General features: G+C 43.0%; 2 protein-coding genes across 2 annotated transcripts; one reads left to right on the top strand and one right to left on the bottom strand.

Moving 5' to 3' along the window:
• Positions 1–134: 134 nt before the first annotated feature.
• On the bottom strand, positions 135–14099 carry MRPS35 (mitochondrial ribosomal protein S35). Its single transcript, XM_063395355.1, has 8 exons — positions 13845–14099; positions 11999–12042; positions 10956–11123; positions 10524–10584; positions 9449–9588; positions 8929–9038; positions 8407–8476; positions 135–581 (listed from the first exon to the last, which is right to left on the bottom strand). Exons 1-8 carry the CDS (start codon positions 14044–14046, stop codon positions 309–311), a joined length of 1068 nt encoding a protein of 355 aa, XP_063251425.1. The 5' UTR covers positions 14047–14099; the 3' UTR covers positions 135–308.
• Positions 14100–17366: 3267 nt separating this feature from the next.
• LOC134549305 (probable G-protein coupled receptor 19) lies at positions 17367–18608 on the top strand. The gene has a single exon (XM_063394869.1). The coding sequence runs from the start codon at positions 17367–17369 to the stop codon at positions 18513–18515; it is 1149 nt and encodes a 382-aa protein (XP_063250939.1). The 3' UTR covers positions 18516–18608.
• Positions 18609–20047: the final 1439 nt, after the last annotated feature.

Genomic DNA, 20047 nt, shown 5'->3' with positions numbered 1-20047 from the left:
CATTAGTTTTGACATTTTTCCTCTAGATTAAATGCCCAAAGAAGTGTGAGAAATCAGAAAATGATAAAGCAGAGATCTGAACCAGGATCTCCCATGCTAACAAAACACAGAATAAAACATTCCAGTTACCAGTATGAATCCAAACATATTTTATTCAAAGGACAAGATTCATGGACAGGACTTAACTCATCGTCAAGTTTCATTTTTTGGTTTGGGTTGTGAATAATTATACATCCACATCATTAAGAAATACTAACACAGTAGTTGAACATCTCTGTAATGATCAGGTGTACCTGCAGACCCTGCTGTCATGCTTGTATATTCAACAGTTTCTTCACAGATTCCTTGTACTGAGACATGTTACTTTCTGTTTCACCTTCGTTTTTAAGCGCAAGGACTGAGTTTCTGTAATTCTGAACCACTTCAGAAGCCAGCAGCTCCTCCTTAGTGACATTAGTGACATTCTCTGCAGCTTTGATTCGCAGCAGTGTGTCCAAGGCATTTTTCTGAGAGCGACTGTTTTCCCAGATATACTCCTCCATGTCTTCCTCAGACTTCTCGCTCTCCCACTTCTCAGTTTTCTGAAAGAAAATACACAACCTTAAAAACTACTCAGGAATGAAACAAAGCAACAATAATTTGAGGAAATTGATCTCTGAGAGTGATTCCCTTTAAAAACTGCATTCATGGTGGAAGGTATTTCCTCCTCTGGAGCCCAAGGCTTGTAACTCAAGCCTGTATGAGCAGGATGAGCTCCTTCTCCCACTCATCAGGTTGTTTATGTATCTGGCAGATACAACTGGGTGAGTCAGAGTGGGAGGAAAAGCTTATGGACTATACATAATAAATAACTAAAAGCCTTGCAAAAGCAGTAATTTTAAAGATCCCTCAACACTGCAGTTCTGGAAGCAGCCACCCAGCTATTATATCCCCTAGCACAGGGTTCTGGTCTGGCTGCACTGGCTGGTGGAGGGAAGATGAGACAGTGCCTAACGAGTAACCCGTGATGTGGCTCACAAAGAAAAGCACCACCAACACATCCATTTCTTCTTCCTGCAAAATAAATTGCTCAATAAAATCTCTATCCACAGGGTGCTGATCTTTACCTAATCAGTGCTGCAAAATTAGACAGGATCACAAGTTGGGCACTGACAGGAGACACCATCCCAGTGCCTGTAAATACATTTGTTTGGTATCAAGTCTGTCTTTCAGCATTTCTCCAGCAGGCTTTGAAAGAATCTTTAAGGAATATTTCAAATATTGTAACTTGCTATTTCTGTATATTTTATTTTTATTGTACTTTGATAAATACAGATGCTTCAGTGACATTTGCATTTTTATATATTGCAGACTGTATGTTTGAATATTTATAATTATTTAGTACTTTACTGATGTAACCATTATGTCGTATCTTTATGTTACCTCACCTATGTAAGAATTGCAGTTTGAAGTATTTTGGGTTTAGTTTTGCTATTCATGTTTTTCTTACAATTGTTATAAAATTATGGCTAAATAAGACTTGCACTTCTCTGGAAATACATTCAATGAAACCTTATAGTAAAGCCTTTACATCATATATATTTTGTCTTTTTAAAAATCACTTGCCAAAAAGGGCTCTTCAATACATTTTTAGCTGTGCTATGCAGAACCAAAAAAACCTCTTGCAAGTCAGCGGAGGAGGGTTTTGATGTTGTTGGTTGGGATATTTTTTGTTTTTCTTTTCTGAGAAGAAGGTAAGGTGGGGTGTGTGTATTGGTATTGTTTTTCATTTGTTTATTTAAAGGTTATTCTTTCCACTAAGCATCAAGGCTGCTGCAGTCAAACCACAGTATTCAATAACCTTTAATTAAGCCTCAAGATTTTTTTTCAACCTGCAACTCTTGTGTGCTTGGATTCCTCTATCTGAATTTAAAACACTTTCCCAGCTGCTGTGTCCTGCACCTGGTAAATGGCATCTCTTGTCTTTTGAGTCTGAGTCCAAATGTTTAGTCAGAAGCAGCAATTCACACTGCTCAAAGGTTCACATGACTGACATTAAACCCTGGACACAACAAACCACAGGAGTAAAAAGACCTCATTCAATTTCTAGAGGGGAAAAACAGGAACAAAAGGACATCCTGTAGCCCTGTACTGCTGAAACATTAATGGAACAAGTGGGCACAGTCAAGTGTACCTTGTCTGTTTGACAAACCCTGCAATCCAGGGTGCAGATTTAGAGTTTTAAATTAACAGCATCATCCTGCTTTACACATCCCTTGGTTATCTGCAGAGTGGATATCCAAGACATATTTTCCCCTGAACTCCAACAGAATTTTCAAGCCAAAGCCTCTCTCACAGGGATAGGGTTTCTCAGGAGTAAGGGAATATGGGTATCACTCCTGGTCACTCCCTGGACTAAACTCATGTCTGAAATTCAAACAAAAGATGCCTGTGAGGCTTTTAAACACCTCTAAGTCATAGCAGAGACAACAAGGACTAATGGCAGTATTACATTTATCTCTTCAGGACAGTCCTCTGCACACAGCAACTCACAGGATTTTGGAGATGCACACCAATAAACAGATTAAGATTTCCCTACTTCTCGTGAGCAACACAAAGCAAGATTTTAAAGCAACTGTTGAGTATTTCTTTCTTGGAATCCTTCCCAGCAGAATGTTGTCAACATGGATTTTAAAACAAAATCTGACTGCATGGTGGGAGGTGAGGGTGAAGGCAGGAAGGGATTTGACAGTAGGGGGAGATTTCCAAATCCATGAGTTTTTTGCAAACTAACTGCATCCAGTGAAACTTAGATCCACTTTCAACAGAATTTACTGCAAGAGAAAAGTGACTGTAGAATTATACAGGCAATTGGAAACACAGCCTAGGTGGACAAGCACCACGAACCCTGAATAGTTACATGTGTTGCAGTCTCAGTTTTAAGTGTTATGAATAAAACGAATAAGGACAACTAAATAGAGTTCAAAAATTAGGTCTTCATCACCCAAATTTTGTTAGTTGAATTATTTTGCCCCCTGCAGATTTAACATGTTAGTGAACACTGCAGTCTTAAAAATGAGAATAAAACTGAGAAGTGGAATCCAAGTGTGATATTGTGTAACATTTTCCTAGAATCCCCACTTTGTGAACCAGGCTAAAAATAAGAATTCACTGAAAGTGGTTTCTTCATTCTATCACACATAAGACAGAACCTCAGTATTATCCAGCTTGGCTAAAGATGCACTCAGCTGATACTTTCAACCTTTTCCTCTCAAAAACTTACAATAATAATCCAAAAAACCCAAACCAAAATAGCAGAAAACAATTTTCCATATAAAGTCAAACATCTAAACCTATGACTCAAGAGGCAAAGAAAGGCTATTTTTTCACTTCCTAATGCAAATATAAAGAATTATTTTTTCAATGCCATAAACATAATAAGGATTTGTTTCTAAGCAAATCTTTTATACTACAGTTTAAGCCAGTATTTTGTGAGATTTACATGTCTTTACAGTGCTTAATCTGAATTCTGAAAGTGTATGAATGCTAAAATAGACTTTGGACAGTGAAGTTGCTTTTTACATGTAAGCCATTAACAAAAAGCTTCACTTTATATGGTACCTCAAAGTACAGAAGAAAGGATTTGAGATCTCTTGAGCAGGCATTCACCATCAATGTGCTTGGGATTTTTTCTGCCTGTTCAACTTGCACAATTTTGCTGCTGCAGGGATACAGAGGCTTAAAATCATCAGTTCCCTGGTATTCCTTTTGGGAAAAACATTTTAACCAAAATTTCTCTAGTGGCACACAGAAATCTTCAGGGCAATTAAAAACATGACTCATGTTGGTTAATTTTCTTGTCAATGGTTTGAACAGTTAAACATCTAACGCTGTTTAGCAAAGAGCAGGTATTTTAAAAGGATTATTTTTGAGGGAAGGGAAAGTTCCTTAAATGCCAAGTCAAATTTCAAACTCTGTATAGTCTGGAATAAATACACCTAGATCTTTGTATTGCATTGAAATAAAAGATGCTCTGTGTGGTACAATAATCAGATTTTCAGCTAATAAATGACAGCTATGCTAACATTTTCCAAATTACTGGGAACCTTCAATCCTAAGAGGGGTTGCCAAAACAATTATGTGCTTATCTCTTTGGATATAATACACCTTTCATCTGTTTTATTTAATTAACAACTTAGAAATACCAACAGAAGTTTTAGAAAGGCAAAACCTATTTGTATCATATGAGATTGGATACAGAAATTGTAATTACTTGGTGATGTGGAATAAGTTAAAATCCATTCTTCTGAATAAACAGAACTGTATTTTCTAGGACACAGCAATGGCACAGGACAGGTAGGACCTCTAGAGGATCAAGAGAAAATCAAGAGAAACTCTGAGGACTAAAAATTCCAGTGAGGTACAAATGTGTAACAGAAAAGGAGAACAAGCAGAGAAATAAAAACAGAACTCTGCCCCAAAGACTAATACTGTATAAGAGATGCTCTCATAATTAATGATACTCTCATAATTAAAGATACTCTCAAGTTTAGTCTCTAGCTCTGTAACTAACTTGGGAAAATTCCCATCAGCCTGTTTCAAAACTAAGGACAACATCTAATTTCTCTAGGCTGGAGTGGCTGCATGCATTTTCTGGAAAATCCAGGTTTCTGAAAGGGTCATTTGTAAGGTATTTATCCACCTCAGTTTGTTTTCTGAAGGCTGATCAGGTAAGATTTTGATCTCATCAAGAGAGATCAGTGATAATAGAAATGCAAGTCTGATGATTTTCTGTTCAGTTTTTTAACATCTATGCCCCACGAGACTTTTGTTTCACTCCAACACAGACAGAAAATTGAACAGCTGCAAAAATTGTATTTATGCATCAAAAAGGAGCCTTGTTCCTCCAGCAACAAGAAACATGGAGCTTGAACACAAGGTATTGCAAAAAACTTCCTACAGTCAGAAATATTACAAAGACAATTCCTAATTCCCTCCTTTGCTGGCATGCTAATAATCCTTTTTGGTTCCAAGAGGTACAGAAAAAAGTGAAACCTTCTTCTACTAGAATACACACTTCCTGTCAGGAAACCTCCTTCATTTGATTTTAAATATTTGAATTCAGAGAAAATTTCTGAAATTTAACATCTACTGTAAAGCCACTTTAGCTTTACCTTTTCTGTTTCCCATTACTGATGAAGACTGTCTCAGCTGTCTGACTGTGGTGAGCATGCAATGGCATCCATGGTTCAAAACAAAGGATATATTCCAGCATTTAGAGACCAGCCTCACTTCAGCCTCAGTCTGCATTACTTAAACCACATATCATGACACACTCTGAGAGAAAAGCCTGTTCTAGGTAGGGAGGGCACAATTTCACCACCTTTCATTGTTCTAGGATCCCCAAGTCAGGAGCTTTACCCTGGACATCTTCAGTGATACCAAAAGGTGCCCAAGAAGCTTCAGCAAGACTTGAGTGCCTCCTCCACTTCCCACTGCAACTCTGCAACCCCCATGTCCTAACATCCTGAGTGTTCCCAACATGAACTTTGGAATCCTAAGTAGCCAGAGGCCTGCTTAGGTTCCAACAGTGGACTCATCCTTTCACATATTTTAGGCTGAATTACAAGGTGAACTCCCACTATGGAACTGCAAAATTCTGCTGTTACCAAGAAAAAAATGAAGCCTAAGAAAAGCTGTATGATGGATTTGAGTATTATTTGAGTATTATCATTGAGTCATGTAAAAATACCAACTGAGGATGCAGACACAGAAAGTGCATCCCACCAGTGCCTTGCCACTGAAAGTTATAAAAAGAAATGCAAAAGTTCCCCTGAAATTCAGTCAAACTGTACAGTTGTGGGGTTGATGGATACATTTTAGTTAACCCTCCAGTGCCACGCTGTCTGCCCATTCTTCATTTTTTTCCTTCCCTCTCCTTTCTGTTTCTTACTGTGAGAAGTAGTGGACAATAAAAAATCCAAGACAACATTTTAGTAATCTTTCAAGATCCCAGGTCTGCAAGGCTGAATCGACATCCTTCACTCTCCCTCATCTTGTGGATGTTGAAACACCACGTGGAATTGGAGCAATAAAAATTTAATTACTCTCAACATTTTTCCTTACTGGAAAATTGACTTCCTGCTGCATTTGCTTCTCATTCCTGTTTTCAACTCCTAACAGAAGTGGACTTTTGAGTGATAAACTATTAATCCAAGCTGTGTGAAGAAATCTATCCATGATCCTTTCAACCACTCGAGGGCAGCAAACTCTTTAAAAACCACTTGAACCACAAAAATACATCCAGGTTTTGAGTGATATTACAGCATTCACGCAGTATCATCATTTAGAGGCAGCAAAAATACAACTGATTAAGCTACTGTTAATAATCTATCTAATATATCTCACTCTTTCACTGATTAATTCAATCCAGGCATAATCCTGAGGGATAATCTGAAAAGAATCACAGAAAAGTCCAAAGAAGAGAAATTCAATTCTTACTAATGGGGGCAAGTCAGCCATCTAATTAATATATTCTGAAAGCTAAGAAACCACAAATATTTGGTTAATAGCCAGACAACTGGTAAACAGGAAGCAAAACATCTCCAAGTATTTTAGAATGAGAACACACATGAACATTCTTAGGTTTTGAAGATTTTTAAGACTGTTTTAAAATAACTGAACTTATGGGTCTGATACTGCATTCATAGCTGCAATAAAAGGATGATGCCTCACTGGCAATTAAAACATAATTGCACTTGAAATTCCATTTCTTGATGTGTATCTGCATATAACTTTTCCTCCTATACATGCTTCCAACTGACAAAATCCAATATTCCAGATACTAACATAAATCACAGGAGTTCTGCCACATTTAAAGAGATCATGGGCAAAGTTTTCAGGCTTGAGGGTAGAAGTTAGATGGATTCAGCTTTCCTTCACTCAGCAAGAATGGAACATTGCCCTCATCTTTTCATTTAATTCCATCAGCCACATGCATTAACAGTGTGGCACTACCCTGCTGGGAAAGTCATCAAATCCTACAATTAGCTCTGCAAACAGCACTGATGTTACTGCCTAAATGGAAGGCCAGGCCTTGTCCGTCCCCTCCAATATTAAAGATCATGTAAATGAAAATAAACCACATGCTGTTTGCTCATGGTTTACAAAATGGATCCAAACTATCTTTCAGCAAGTTATTAAAAGGCATTATCCCTGATCAGGGTAAAAAAAACATGCCACAAAACATGTCACACAAAATAAAAACCCCATGACTCAGGAAGCCATTAATTTTTCATGGGAATCAAAGACAATTACAACTGATTGACGAACTCATCAAATATTAACGTGGAGGATGAAAGGTAATAAAAGTGCAAGAGACTTGTGCATATTCAATACACACTGAACACTGCCATATCAATATTGCATAGCCCTGTCTGCCAGCACTAATTAAAGCTGGAGCCCAGCACAGTTGTGGTGTTTGTCTGAAATTATTAAAGTGAGCACTGTCTAGCTCTCTTGTCATTGCTTAATAGTGGAAACTACTCTGCTATTAATTTAAGATTTGTACTGCAATGTGATGCTGTTGGGAGAAAAACATCCATGTGTACTTGAAATCTACAGCAAATGTTATCTTTCACCACCAATTTAATTTGATGCACTCTACAATTACAAAATTGTCCTTCAAGCCAACTGCCACTGAAAGGGAAACAAAATACACCTCATCCTCCTTAGGATGTTCTTAACATCAGCACTGCTGTGATCAAAGTCAAGAACAATTCATAAAAATGCTAAATATAGACATTTCCTACTCTAGAAAAACTGAAAACAGCAAGTACGAGTTTTAGCAGTGGATAAGGTACAACTTCTGTAAGAGTGACATATGGAGATGATGAAGGCTTTGTCTGTCTCAAACAATGTGACAGTGACATGGGACATTTGAACAAAGTTCAGTCATGCAAAACATTACTATGGATTTCCAACAACAACAATTTCAGTTCTGACTGCTCACTTGTTTTCTGTAAAAAATGCCTGTAAAATTGTTGAAGGGCACCAACACAACCTCAAAAATACAGGAGACAAGTGTGAAGAATTCCCTGTGAAAGGAACATCTGCAGTCAGAAGGTGGGAAGGCTGCCCCTTTTCTGAGCAAGAGGGAGCTCAAAAAAGCAGTCAGCTTGAGACAAGGTATGTGAGAGAGCAGTTAAGAAGCAGAACACCTCCAAATGACAGCCATGCTTTACTGCAGCCCAGGAAGAGCCCAGGAAAAGACATATTCTAATTAACAGACAGGAGGTTGGAATCCTGCAAAATGTTCTCTTGGTTGAATTTGAAGAGAAGTGAGTTGGAAGACAATAGAATTGTAAGGTCATTTACTTTACAGAATGACAGAGGGCACATTAAGAGACTCCATGCACAACTGCTTACCCAGGATTCGTGGTACAGGACTGTGAGCAGGTGCATGGCATAATCATAGTTCTGTCTTCTCAGGGGACACCTGGAAACATTTTTTTGAACAAAAGGTTAAAACCTACCATCAAATTTTCTACTGTGTAATGTGGGGAAATTTAGGAAATCAGTGGTTGATTCCTGTGTATTTCTCAATTACACACAAGCAAGAATAATGTCATAGAGGCATGAGTAATAAGAACACAGGAGAATGCGCAGCTGCAAGTCAGGAGGAAAATATAGGATATCCAAGAATTTACAAATCTTCTGGAGACATTAGAAACTTCTTTACCCCCTGTGCCAAAGTGGAATCCAACATACATTAAGTCTGTAACCTTTTAAAACCTGTTTTTAACAGTTAATAACAGCAGTTGTGTTAATTAAGTCCTATTTTAGCCTTAAAATATAATTATTCACCAAGACTGGTATTACTAGAAGACCACAGCCCTTTCTCTGCTGTGGGCATTGCTACAATAATTTTGTTTCCTGCTGGCAGCTCACCTGTCTGTTGTAATTGTGAGCACATCTGTCTCCTGACAGTACCGCTCTCCCACCAGCTTAATGAGCTTCTTCTTTGCATGGTCATCCAAATTCAGGTTAGAAAGTTTAACCTTCAAGAAAAGGAGAAAGCAACTTTAATTCCTTGGAAAATCCAAACTCTGAACTCTGGAAGTACTTGAGACAGGCACATCTTCTACCAAGGAGAGCTATTCAGGATGCATTTGCAGAATTTCTTCAGATGGTATCATGTTGGAAATCTTAACACAAGGCAAAAATAATATGAGTATTCAAACAATATATACCTGATAATAAACAACCCCATAATGCCTTACAAGTCCCAAGGACAGTCAATATGAATGGACAGATTTGGTCAGGAATACACAGACATATTCATCTGTGTGTGATTTTGAATTCCCTTAATTTCCCTCATTTTCTTACAGATCACACATGCATGTTTGGGAAAGAAAGCCAAGCATTTAGGGGTTTGAAACAAAAGCTGTTTACCAAAACTACTACTTACTCTTAAGGTCACCACTCTTGCTTTGGGGTTCCGAATAGAAGTCCCTGAAGAAACATAATCTACTGTTTCAGTTTCAATGGGGAAATGCTGTTCACATTTCTCATCACTGTCCAGAGCACTTGGCCACTCAGTGCAGAAATCTGTACAATAAAGAGAAAACACTCCAAGTAACACCCGTCTGGTATATTTGGCTGGGTGTTTTTTTTCTTTCCAATATATTGCAATAAATGTTTTTAAAAGTACTAGCCCTAGAAATCACACTCATTTAGGTAACAGCAGTGTTTCTGCTAAACTTGCTCCAGTATTGCCACGTCTCTCTTTATACTGGCTTCCCCAAAACCGGATACATGGTTTGGTTGGGTTGGAAATGGTTTGGGTTGGAAATGACCCTCCTGCCACGGGGATTTTTCACTAGATCCAGCTGCTCAAAGCCCTGTCCAACCAGAGCTAGAACACTTCCAGGATGGGGTATCCACACCTTCTCTGGGCAAGCTGTTCCAGTGTCTCACCACTCTCATCAGAAAAAAGGCTTCCTTTGCCTGGGCTCCTCATTAGGTTCCCTTACATGCTTGCTGGGTGGAAGGATGGTCCTGGTCTCCAGGAGATCCTGTATCTCCCCAGCAGACCCTGCTTTCACAGAGGGTCTCATATTAACAGCTTTTTGGTCATGAAATGCAGCCCATAATGGTCACTGATTGAAGCCTGGTTCATCACAGAGTTCTCTGAGAACTGAGTCACATTCATCACTCACCTCCTGTAAAGCACTGAACTATCAACTCATCAGTTAAGCAAGGTCTCGTGGAAAAGTAACATTTCAGTCTTGCTGTTGTGCTGACAACCTCCTGAGACTTATCTGCTACCACCTGGATGACTCCTGGCAGCAGCAGGAAAGCAGCCAGTACCAGCCACAGCCAGCTGAACAACCAGCTCCAGGTTATTGGTGTACCATGTCTCACCTCCATCACACACAGTTATATCTTGCTTTGTCTGGAAACTTCCAGAGATGGCTTAAAAAGAAAAAACCCAACCAACTAAACAAACAAAAAAATCAAGAAAACCCTCAACCCCTCCTCACCTTTAAGAGCTGCACAGTGCTTCTTAATTGCAGGAGGAGTAAGATGCAAAAAATTTGGAATCTGAAACAGACACATTCGGAGTTACCAAAATAATAGTTTTTTGTCTGATCAGAAGTAAATGGGTATTACTGAAATCTGATTACATTTCTCACATTTGCTAAGGCAGTATAACATGCTTAAGGAAACATTCATATAAGCAGACTCTTCTCAAGTCTGATTTAGGGAAAGACTCTGTGACAAAAGTCACAGGTGTGATCGTCCTAAAAAGTCTCATAATACCATAATTCACTTGTTAATTAACTTCATATTTGTTACCACTTAGAAATTCAAGAGGATTATGTGACTTAATAACAGAAATCAGTCTCCGAGACAAATATTCCAACCAAAGCAGTGCAGCCTTAGTGAACAGTGACTTTAGTTTAGTGTCTCACCTTGATCAGTTCCAGGTTGCCTTCTTTTGGTGGAGGCACTCCTCTCTTCACTGGGTAACCCATTCGGATGGGGAGAGGCACTGAGGCAGGTTTGAAGGAAGCTGCAGTTGGGTACACACTGCTCCAGTCCTGATCCACAGCCATCCTCTCTGTCCTGGGAGGTGCAGCCTGACCAAGGGAGAAGGGGACAGGGGGGAGACGCACGGGATATAAGACAAAGCAGGGTCAACACATCAAACAAGGATTGCAGGAATCAATTCCCACAGCTGGACATCTCAAGAGACTTTTACAGCAAAAATTAGTGCTGGTTTGTAGAGGAATTTTTGGCAGAGAGCCTCTCCCATCTCAGTTGCCAGGCCTTTCCCAATCTTCCACTGCATTTGATGGTAGAGATGCTTAGTAAAAAGAACTTCCCATCTCCCTGCCTTGGGATAAATCAGGAAGGGGAATCAAACCAGTACAGAGTTGCAAACTATTTCCTAAAGGGCTTGAACGTGTGGTGGGAGATAAGACAATGAGTTTTAAAATTCTGGAATTGTGTAGGTGTGGAACAGCTCATAATTAATAATGCTGACATTTCTTGCCATAGAAATTCCAGTGGAGGGACAATGTATCAGAACATTGCAGAAATAGCTTATACCCTCCCAAAACTGACCATCATTTCAGCCAAATTCTCTTATTAAAAAAAAAAAAAAAAAAAAAGCAGCAGCTTTATGCCAGAAACCAACCACCACAAATCCTGTAAACTCAGGCTGAAAATAAAATTGACATGTCTGGGTTATTGGAAATGCAACTTTAAATGTAACTTTACTTTTCAGACCTGCACTACATAGTGTCAGTGCAAGTTAAGCATCAGCTCAGTGTTATATTTTTGATAACACAGACTGAAAAGGTTAGAGAAGGCAGGTGCTGGCCTGGAACAGTCCCAGGGGATTGTTTCACCAGGGTTTGACTGCAGAAGGGGCTCCTGGGCAAACTGGTACAACACACAGGTTACAAAACTTTCTCCAACACCTGAGCTAACTGTGAATTTCAGTACTTACTGATCTTACAAACTGTGGTGTCCTCCCTCTTCTCTGTACTGAACCTGAAAGAAGGAAAAACAGGAGATGAACAAAAACATTTTAAAAATAAATTATTCTATTGGGAGAAAAAAATGTAGCATAATTCTGTATGGTTTTTGTCATTGTGTCAATATCCAGTAATATCACCGTGGAGGCCTAACCAGGAAGACAGGCTGGAGACACAGATCTGGGTGCAACAACAGCAGCAGGGCAGAAGACCTGCCCCTCAGTTTATTTGCCATTATATACCTGTGGCAAGGTGACCATGGATTGGAGAAGGGTATTGCCACCTCTCCATCACATTGGCCCAGGAGGTTGTCATTCAACTTCCCCTTCTCTTGGAGAAAGAATTCATAACATTGCCAATATTTACAAAACATGGTCCTGTGTTTACAATTCACCAGCGTGAGAAACTGCACATTTCTCCTTTAATATGAACGCTCAGCAAACCAGGAAAATTCATGGCAACACAGTAATACTCCCCAATCTTTACACAGAAGAAGGGAAGATCAGATACTCAAACCTGCGGATTACTCATTAATTTTGTAAAGAATACGATCAAAAAGAACTTGGAGGACAAGAATGAAGGACGGACACTTTTGCCTTTATTCCTATGCTCTCTTTCCTCTTTCCCACACAGCAGTCACAAATCACTCTCTACCAGCAGCGCAAGGTGGATAAACTTAAGAGTTCCTATTTCCAAAAGGAGACTGTCACAGCTCCATCCTTTCCTTGTGACAGCACAGCTTTACACCCTCTTCTGTGCTACCCTCCAGCACAACTAACCCCTGGACAGTTTGGACATTGGATTGTTTGTTTCTCTTCTACAACCAGGGGTGGGGAACACCTCGATCCTGCTCACTGGGCAGTCCCAGAGAAGGTGGAACAGGACGAGAAGGAGTTCAATCTGTTTCAGACTTGGGCTTTTCCTGGCTCCTACTTTACAGCTCACTGATTTCACCTGCAGCTGTGGTGAGGGACCCCTGGGGATGCATGAAGTCACCAAATGCCACTGGATTTTCAAATTAAACACTGATCTTTGCATGCTGGTCTGTCTTCATTTCCTCCTCCTCCTCCAAAATACTTCTAAACCCCACTGTCCAAAAAACACCAGAATAATGTGCCTTCAGACGTACAAAGGTGAGCCTGATGACATTTATTTTCAACTGTCTGGTTTGAGTTGAGGGGTTTCATCGATTGTGCATATTTAGCAAAAAGCAGTGACTGGGATTTAGGAAGGGATGTTGGGGTTCTTCTTTATCTCATTCATACATCTTACAACCCTACCTCGTAGAAACTTGTGGATTTCACATGCTATTTTTTTCCTTATCTGAGGACTTTATGGACCCTTTTCTCTTCATCCTCTTCTTGCTATTAAAATCTTAAACCGAACAGTACATCCGTTCAGGGCTCTCCAACAGGTTATATTCAGCATTCCTTTATCCCTCGACCTACCTTTTTCGTGGTGATTTCACATACAGCCACACGTCACAACAACCTTGCTGTTTCTATTACAAACATCTGTAATTTCAGGCCAGGACACCTTTAGCTATTGCAGTGTCACCGGGCATCACTCAGACGCGCTTCCAGCGACCTGGCTTGCTCCACATGCACACCGGGAAAAGGCCGGGAAATAAATCCCTGAGCCACCGCTCCCACTGGCAGAGGCCAGGCACGACACCAAAGGCTTCCCAGGAGCACACACAGCGATGAAATTCCCCTTGGGAATAACCTAACACAGGCAGCGCTCCGCTGCAGCCCTGCCTGCCGTGCGCCCCGCCATGCCGGCGCTGCAGCCCGACCGCCGCGGGCACCCCGCGCTCACCTTCCCGGGGCTGCGGCCCTTCCCTGCCGCTCACCGCGGCCGCCGACGAAAACGCGGCGCGTCCCCAGCGAGGCGTGCCCGGGGACAGCAGAGCCGGGGACAGCAGAGCGGGGGACAGCAGAGCCGGGGACAGCAGAGCCGGGGACAGCAGAGCGCCGCAGCTCAGCCCGGCCCGGCAGCACCGCCCGGCCCGCGCCGCCATCCCGGCCCCGCCGCGCTCCTCCCGCGGGCCCGCCCCGCGCGACGGCGGCCGGCTCGGGCCCAGCCCCGCAGGGGCGAACGCGGCAGCGCCGCCCTCACGGAGCCGCTTAGGGACCGCTCTGCCCCAGGGAGGAGCTGCAAGAGTCCCAGGCTCAGTTCCTGAGCGCTGCTGTAGAGCCCTGAACTGGGAATTGGAAACGTGTCCTGGTCCTGCACAGACACCGCAACAATCCCACCCTGTGCATCCCTGAGAGCGTTGTCCAAACGCTCCCGGAGCTCTGGCAGCCTTGGGGCCGTGACCATTCCCTGGGGAGCCTGGGCAGTGCCCCACACCCTCTGGGGAAGAACCTTTCCCTGAGATCCAGCCTGACCTTCCTGTGACACAGCTTCCGGCCATTCCCCAAGTCCTGTCCCTGGCCACAGAGAGCAGAGATCGGAGCTGCCCCTCTGCTTCCCCTCATGAGGAATTAGCAGAAGGCCGTGAGGGGCCCCCTCACTCTCAGCAAGTCACGTTTTTCCCCCCTCACAAGTAAAAATACAACTTCTCCCCTCAGTCTCCAATTTATTTTTAGGGAGTTTACTTTTTCCACCCTAAACCTAAGGGAAGGAGGACTGGTGAAAACAGCCATGCAATACAGTTCAGAACAGGAGATCTAGACAGCAACCAATGAAGAAAAGTTTAAGTCAGTGTAGCTGTAAATTGAAGCAGGATAGCCACTGAAATTTGCTAGGGTAAGACAAAGCCCTTCAAAAACTCTGTATTTGTTAAAACTAGTAATCAAAACCAGCTAAAAGTTTGATGGCATTAATCTCTCCTTCCTGTTGTTCAACCAGAGCCTCCTGTCTCTCACACTCACCTCTTCCTACAAGATCTTTCAATTCCCCTTTTTTTTTTGTTGCACAACAAATTGAATTGTGCTGGGCTACATCTGAGACACGCCAAAAACCTCATCTGAATGAGAATGGACTGTGACTTTTCTAGCAAAAAGGGACTCAGAGTTTTGACTCATATATCATAGAGAAAGAACTTCAAATTAAAAGTAATCTAAATAGCTGCCTGGAAAGTCCTGTATTAAAGATGCGGCTACTGCTCAGAGCTGGGACTTTAGACTCACTAAGAATGAAATGAAATACCAACAGGCACATTGAGAGTTTCCTCTGGAACACAGCGTGGAACCTCCTTTTCAAGGGGAAGCTCCTTTCAGCTCTCCTAATGTTTTAGCCACAAATGGTTCTTGATGGGAAACAAAACTGTTGGTAGCACAAGTGGTCCCACTAAACTGCCCAGATTTCCAAGTCTGGTTGGGAAAGATATGCACAATTTTATGCATGTTGTATTTATTTTGTGTAAAATATGCTAATATATTGTCCTGAAGGACAGGAAATGTAAGAGAAGGAAAAAAATCTAAGAAAAATATGTAAACAGAAAAGACCATGTGATTTGTTTACATTTAGAAAATCAAAACATTGACAAACATCATGTGGAATTGGAGCAAGGAGACTTGAATGCCTCTGAATGTTGTTCCTTACTGTAAAATTGACTTCCTGTTCCATTTTCTTCTCTTTCCTGCTTTCAAATTGGACTTTTCAGTGATAAACTATAAATTGGATTTTCCTTTCTGCTGCAGCACAACAAACCCAGAGTCCAATATCTTGTCTTGATGGTCACATTCCACAGGAAGCATTTATATTTAGTAATATTTTACAAGATTTGGAAAGCAACACATTCCCATACATTCACCACCTGATGGTTTTAATGGGAGAAGATCCACGGCTGTCTTAGCTGATGAGCTTTTTGCTCTGCTGGTGACACTGTGGCCAGCACTGACCTGCAAATATCAATGTTAGCGCCTCCAAGACCCCAGGAATTTCAAGGCTCTTTTACAGGAAAACTTAATGCTGATTTGTAGAGGAATTTTTAACAGAGGGCCTCTCCCATTTGGCTACCAGGCCTTTCCCAATCTTCCACTGCATTTGATTTCAGAGATGCTTAGGAAGAAGAACTTGCCATCTTCCTGCCTTGGAGTAAATCAGCAGGAGGAAGAGAGGCAATAAAACCAGTATGGAACTACAAACTCTCTTTCCTGAAGGGTATGAGCATGGGGTGGCAGGCAAGACAATGAGCATTAAACTTCTGAAATTCTGAAAGTGTGAACCAATTCATGACACCCCAGTTAGTGAGCATTGGAGGGGAACAGGGTTTGGCTGCTTGTATGCTTATCAAGAAATATGTTATTATCCTGGAAAATGTCTCTTCCCAAGGGTGAGTGTCCTTCCCAGAGCTGGGCAAGGCCTGTCATGTCTGATATCGTTATCAATGGCCATGGCTGAGGGTGCCGAGTGTCCCTTCGGGCAGCGAGCAGGTGACACCGATCTGTGCAGGGAGGGTAGGAGGGCTCTGCAGAGTGACCTGGACAGTCTGCACGGGATGAGGGTCAGCAAGGCCCAGTGCTGGGTCCTGCACTTGGGCCACTGCGATTCTCAGCTTGTAGAGCTCTGTTACGAAATCGGCCCAGAGGTTCTCGGTTGACTGTTGGTGTCAGTTGCTGCTGGCAGTCCTTCAGTTGTCCCTTGGGTCACCCACAGACCTGCAGAACCTTCAGGCTGGTCCTGCTGTGAAGGGTCGGCCTTGCTGCTGCCTGGGTGGAAGGCCCCTGACGAAGGTAAGGACATTCCCCATCTCCCTGGATTTTCTCCGGAGCACAGAGATGCTCAGCAGCTGACTGCAGCCACATGCGTTGTCAGTGCTGACAAGACAAGCTGAGGCTCCACTGCTGGAACTTAATAGGCTCCCCTATCCCCGCCCTCAACCTGTCATCTCACCTGTCTGAGGACACTGACTTCCTCTCTCAGTATTTTCCTGCTGCATCAAAGCTCAAGGTCAAGTCAAGGGTGCAGAGACCCTCTTGGTCTGCTTTTCTGCACTTCCATGGACACCAGGAAGTACAGCTCCTTTCTGGGATCAGTGGGGCATGTTCTGCCCACTCAGTTTGCAGCTCACCAGTGCTGGTGAAATGGCACCTCAGTCTCCAGCTGTGAAAGGGACACTCATCTTTCTGCAGACAGAAATGCCTGTCTGAAATACTCAGGCCATTCCTAAAAATCTGCATGAAACTTAATATTATCTATCATGCCACTTTGTTTTACCATATGTTTCTTACCCTTTTCTCTGAAATCTACTGCTCTAAGGAGTATGGATACTACTTAGAGTTATACTTTATTGATTAATTTGGGCTCTTCATACAGATTAGTCCAACAAAACCCTTTCTCTCCTCTCTGTCTGCAGCCTGAGCAAAAGAGGTGGCTGAGTTTGCTGCCAGCATGGATAACAGCAGTGGTCCTGTTCTTCTCCTTACCTTGCTGCTGCAGAACACGAGCAGCCCCAGAGCCTTCACCCCTGCTGCCTACGAGGGGGCAGAACCTCCCCTCCCTGGGGCCGGCCCCAGCGGGAACCACTCCCTGGCAGAGTACGGGCTGAGGCCGGGCGAAATCGCCACTGCCGGCGTGGTCTGGGGAGCGCTGTGGCTGATCTCCGTCCTGGGAAACTTCCTCGTGTGCTTGGTGATCCACAGGAGCAGGAGGACACAGTCCACCACCAACTACTTTGTGGTGTCCATGGCCTGCGCAGACCTCGTGAGCAGCGTGGGGAGCGCGCCCTTCCTGCTGCTGCAGCTGAGCTCGGGGCGGTGGATGCTGGGCAGCGGCGTGTGCCGGCTGGTCAGGTACACCCAGTACCTCACGCCCGGGGTGCAGATCTACGTGCTCCTCGCCATCAGCGTGGATCGATGCTATGCTCTCATCTATCCCCTGAATTTCAGAGTTTCCAGGGAGAAAGCAAAGAGGATGACTCTTGTTTCTTGGCTCTGTGGTGCTCTGTTTGCATCACCAGCCTGTTTTCTCTACGGCTCCAGCACTGACCACCACTGCAACTTTTTCCTCCCCAGTTCTTGGCTAGGAGTCACCTCTGGTGTCATCCACCTCTCAGTGCTGTTGCTTTTGATCCCATCACTCCTCATTATCCTCTGCTACCAGAAACTTTTCATCTACATTTGGGGAAGTGGCACTGAGGACACAGCTGGCAGGAGGACAGTGAATCTTGTCTCAAGAAGAAAAGTGAAAACTGTCAAGATGTTCTTCATCTTTGTCTTGAATTTTCTCCTGTCCTGGCTGCCTTTCTTCATGGTACAGTTGTGGCACCCACAGGAAACAGACTACAGAAAGAGCTCCTTGCTTTTCTTGGCTGTCACCTGGATCTCTTTCAGTTCCTCAGCCTCTAAGCCAACCCTCCTCTACATCTATAATGCAAACTTCAGAAGAGGAATGCAAGAAATTTGTTGCATGCGGAAATACCCCAGAAGCAACATCTACACCATTACCACCAGTTCCAGGACAGACAAAAACAATGACGTATGGATCACAGATATCCCAGCACCCGCTGAACCTCAGCAAAGACCACCTTTAATGTTTTGAACAGAGGAGTCAAGGATCATGAGCTTGCCATGCCTGGTGAGCCCAGTCCCACAAACTCATTTGCCAACAGGGTTGCATTACTTTGAAAAGCAATGGATGAGCCATGGGAAAGCTATGTTCCCCTGGAAGAAGAAGGATCTTTCACTGTTTTGAAGCAATAAGCAGTTACATATTTTAGACAACCTTCTAGGGTAGAAAAAAAATAAATGTTCCATATTATTTAATGGCTTGGGTTTGATGCATTTGTTCTATTTCATTTCAGATTTCACAGTCTACTTTGGTGAACTCCTCTCCTGGAATCTACAAGAGTCCTTACACTGTCTGTAGGGAGAAAAGGGAAAGAAAGAAACACTGCTTGATACAATCCCTGTAAGGGATGGGTGGTAGTGTATAAATGCCTAAATCCACTGAAAGCCATCTAGACTTCCTTTCAGTCTGTCCCTGGTGATATTCCTGCACTGGGCTTGTCCCTCTTGTTCAGACCCGACTGGTCTGGTGGACAGGGTGGTGTTGGGTTAATGGTTTGACTGGATGATCTGAAGGGTCTTTTCCAACCTAAACAATTCTAGGATTCTGTCTCCTTCCAGTCTTCCTGTACCTCATTTTCTCTTTGGGAATAACCTCCTCCTGTAAAGTTGCAGCAGATTGTTTCAGCAGAGTTTATTTGCAGGAGGGTTTGTTGGACAAATTTCCAACTCACAACTTAGGGCTCCTCCTCCACACCGGCCCCAGTGGAGGAGCCTCAGGCTCTTCCCTCCTGGGGCCTGTTCCGGTGTGTGGCTGCAGAGCCACAGAGCCATGATTCCATTGCATGGAGTCATGGAATATCCTGGGTTGGAAGTGATCCCTGGATCTGCACAGACACCCCAGCAATCCCACCCTGTGCCTGAAGGCATTGTCCAAATGCCCCTGGAGCTCTGGCAGCCTTTGGGCCATGGCCATTCCCTGGGGAGCCCTTCCCTGATATCCACCCTAACCCTCCTCTGACATAGCTCCAGCCATTCCCTCGGGTCCTGTCCCTGGTCCCAGAGAGCAGAGATTGGATCTGCCCCTCTGTTGTCCCTTGGGAGGAAGCTGCAGACCCTGCTGAGGGCTCCCCTTGGTCTCTTCTAAGTCAGTTTTCTCCCCTCACAACTACAAATACAACTTCTCAGCCACTGCATGCTGTTTGTCTCCTCAAAACAGGGAGAGGCTCAACAACCCCTACAAGCAACGTTCTGTAGATTTTTTCAGGGAAACACAAACAGATTCATCCCTGGAAACATTTCCCATGGAAAAAAGATGGTGACATTGTCACGTGTAAATCTGGGTTAGGTAGTGCTGTTTTTCTTAAATTTCCGCTTTTTTCCTGTGCCTCAGGACATGTTTGTGCAGATGCTAATTGAGTTTTTTGGTAGCAATATGCTTGTGCCCCTGGCTGTGCCCAGGAGTTCTGGTTTTAATCTGTTTGTTTCATATTACAACAGAGCTGTAATGTATTTTATCCTTTCATTACTAAAACAGCATCTCACAATGACTTAATCCACTTTAGT

The sequence above is a fragment of the Prinia subflava genome, chromosome 4, assembly GCF_021018805.1.
Source record: "Prinia subflava isolate CZ2003 ecotype Zambia chromosome 4, Cam_Psub_1.2, whole genome shotgun sequence".
In the NCBI taxonomy this organism is placed as follows: Eukaryota; Metazoa; Chordata; class Aves; order Passeriformes; family Cisticolidae; genus Prinia; species Prinia subflava.
Note: the sequence above shows the minus strand (reverse complement) of the source record. Positions and strands in the feature narration are given on the sequence as shown.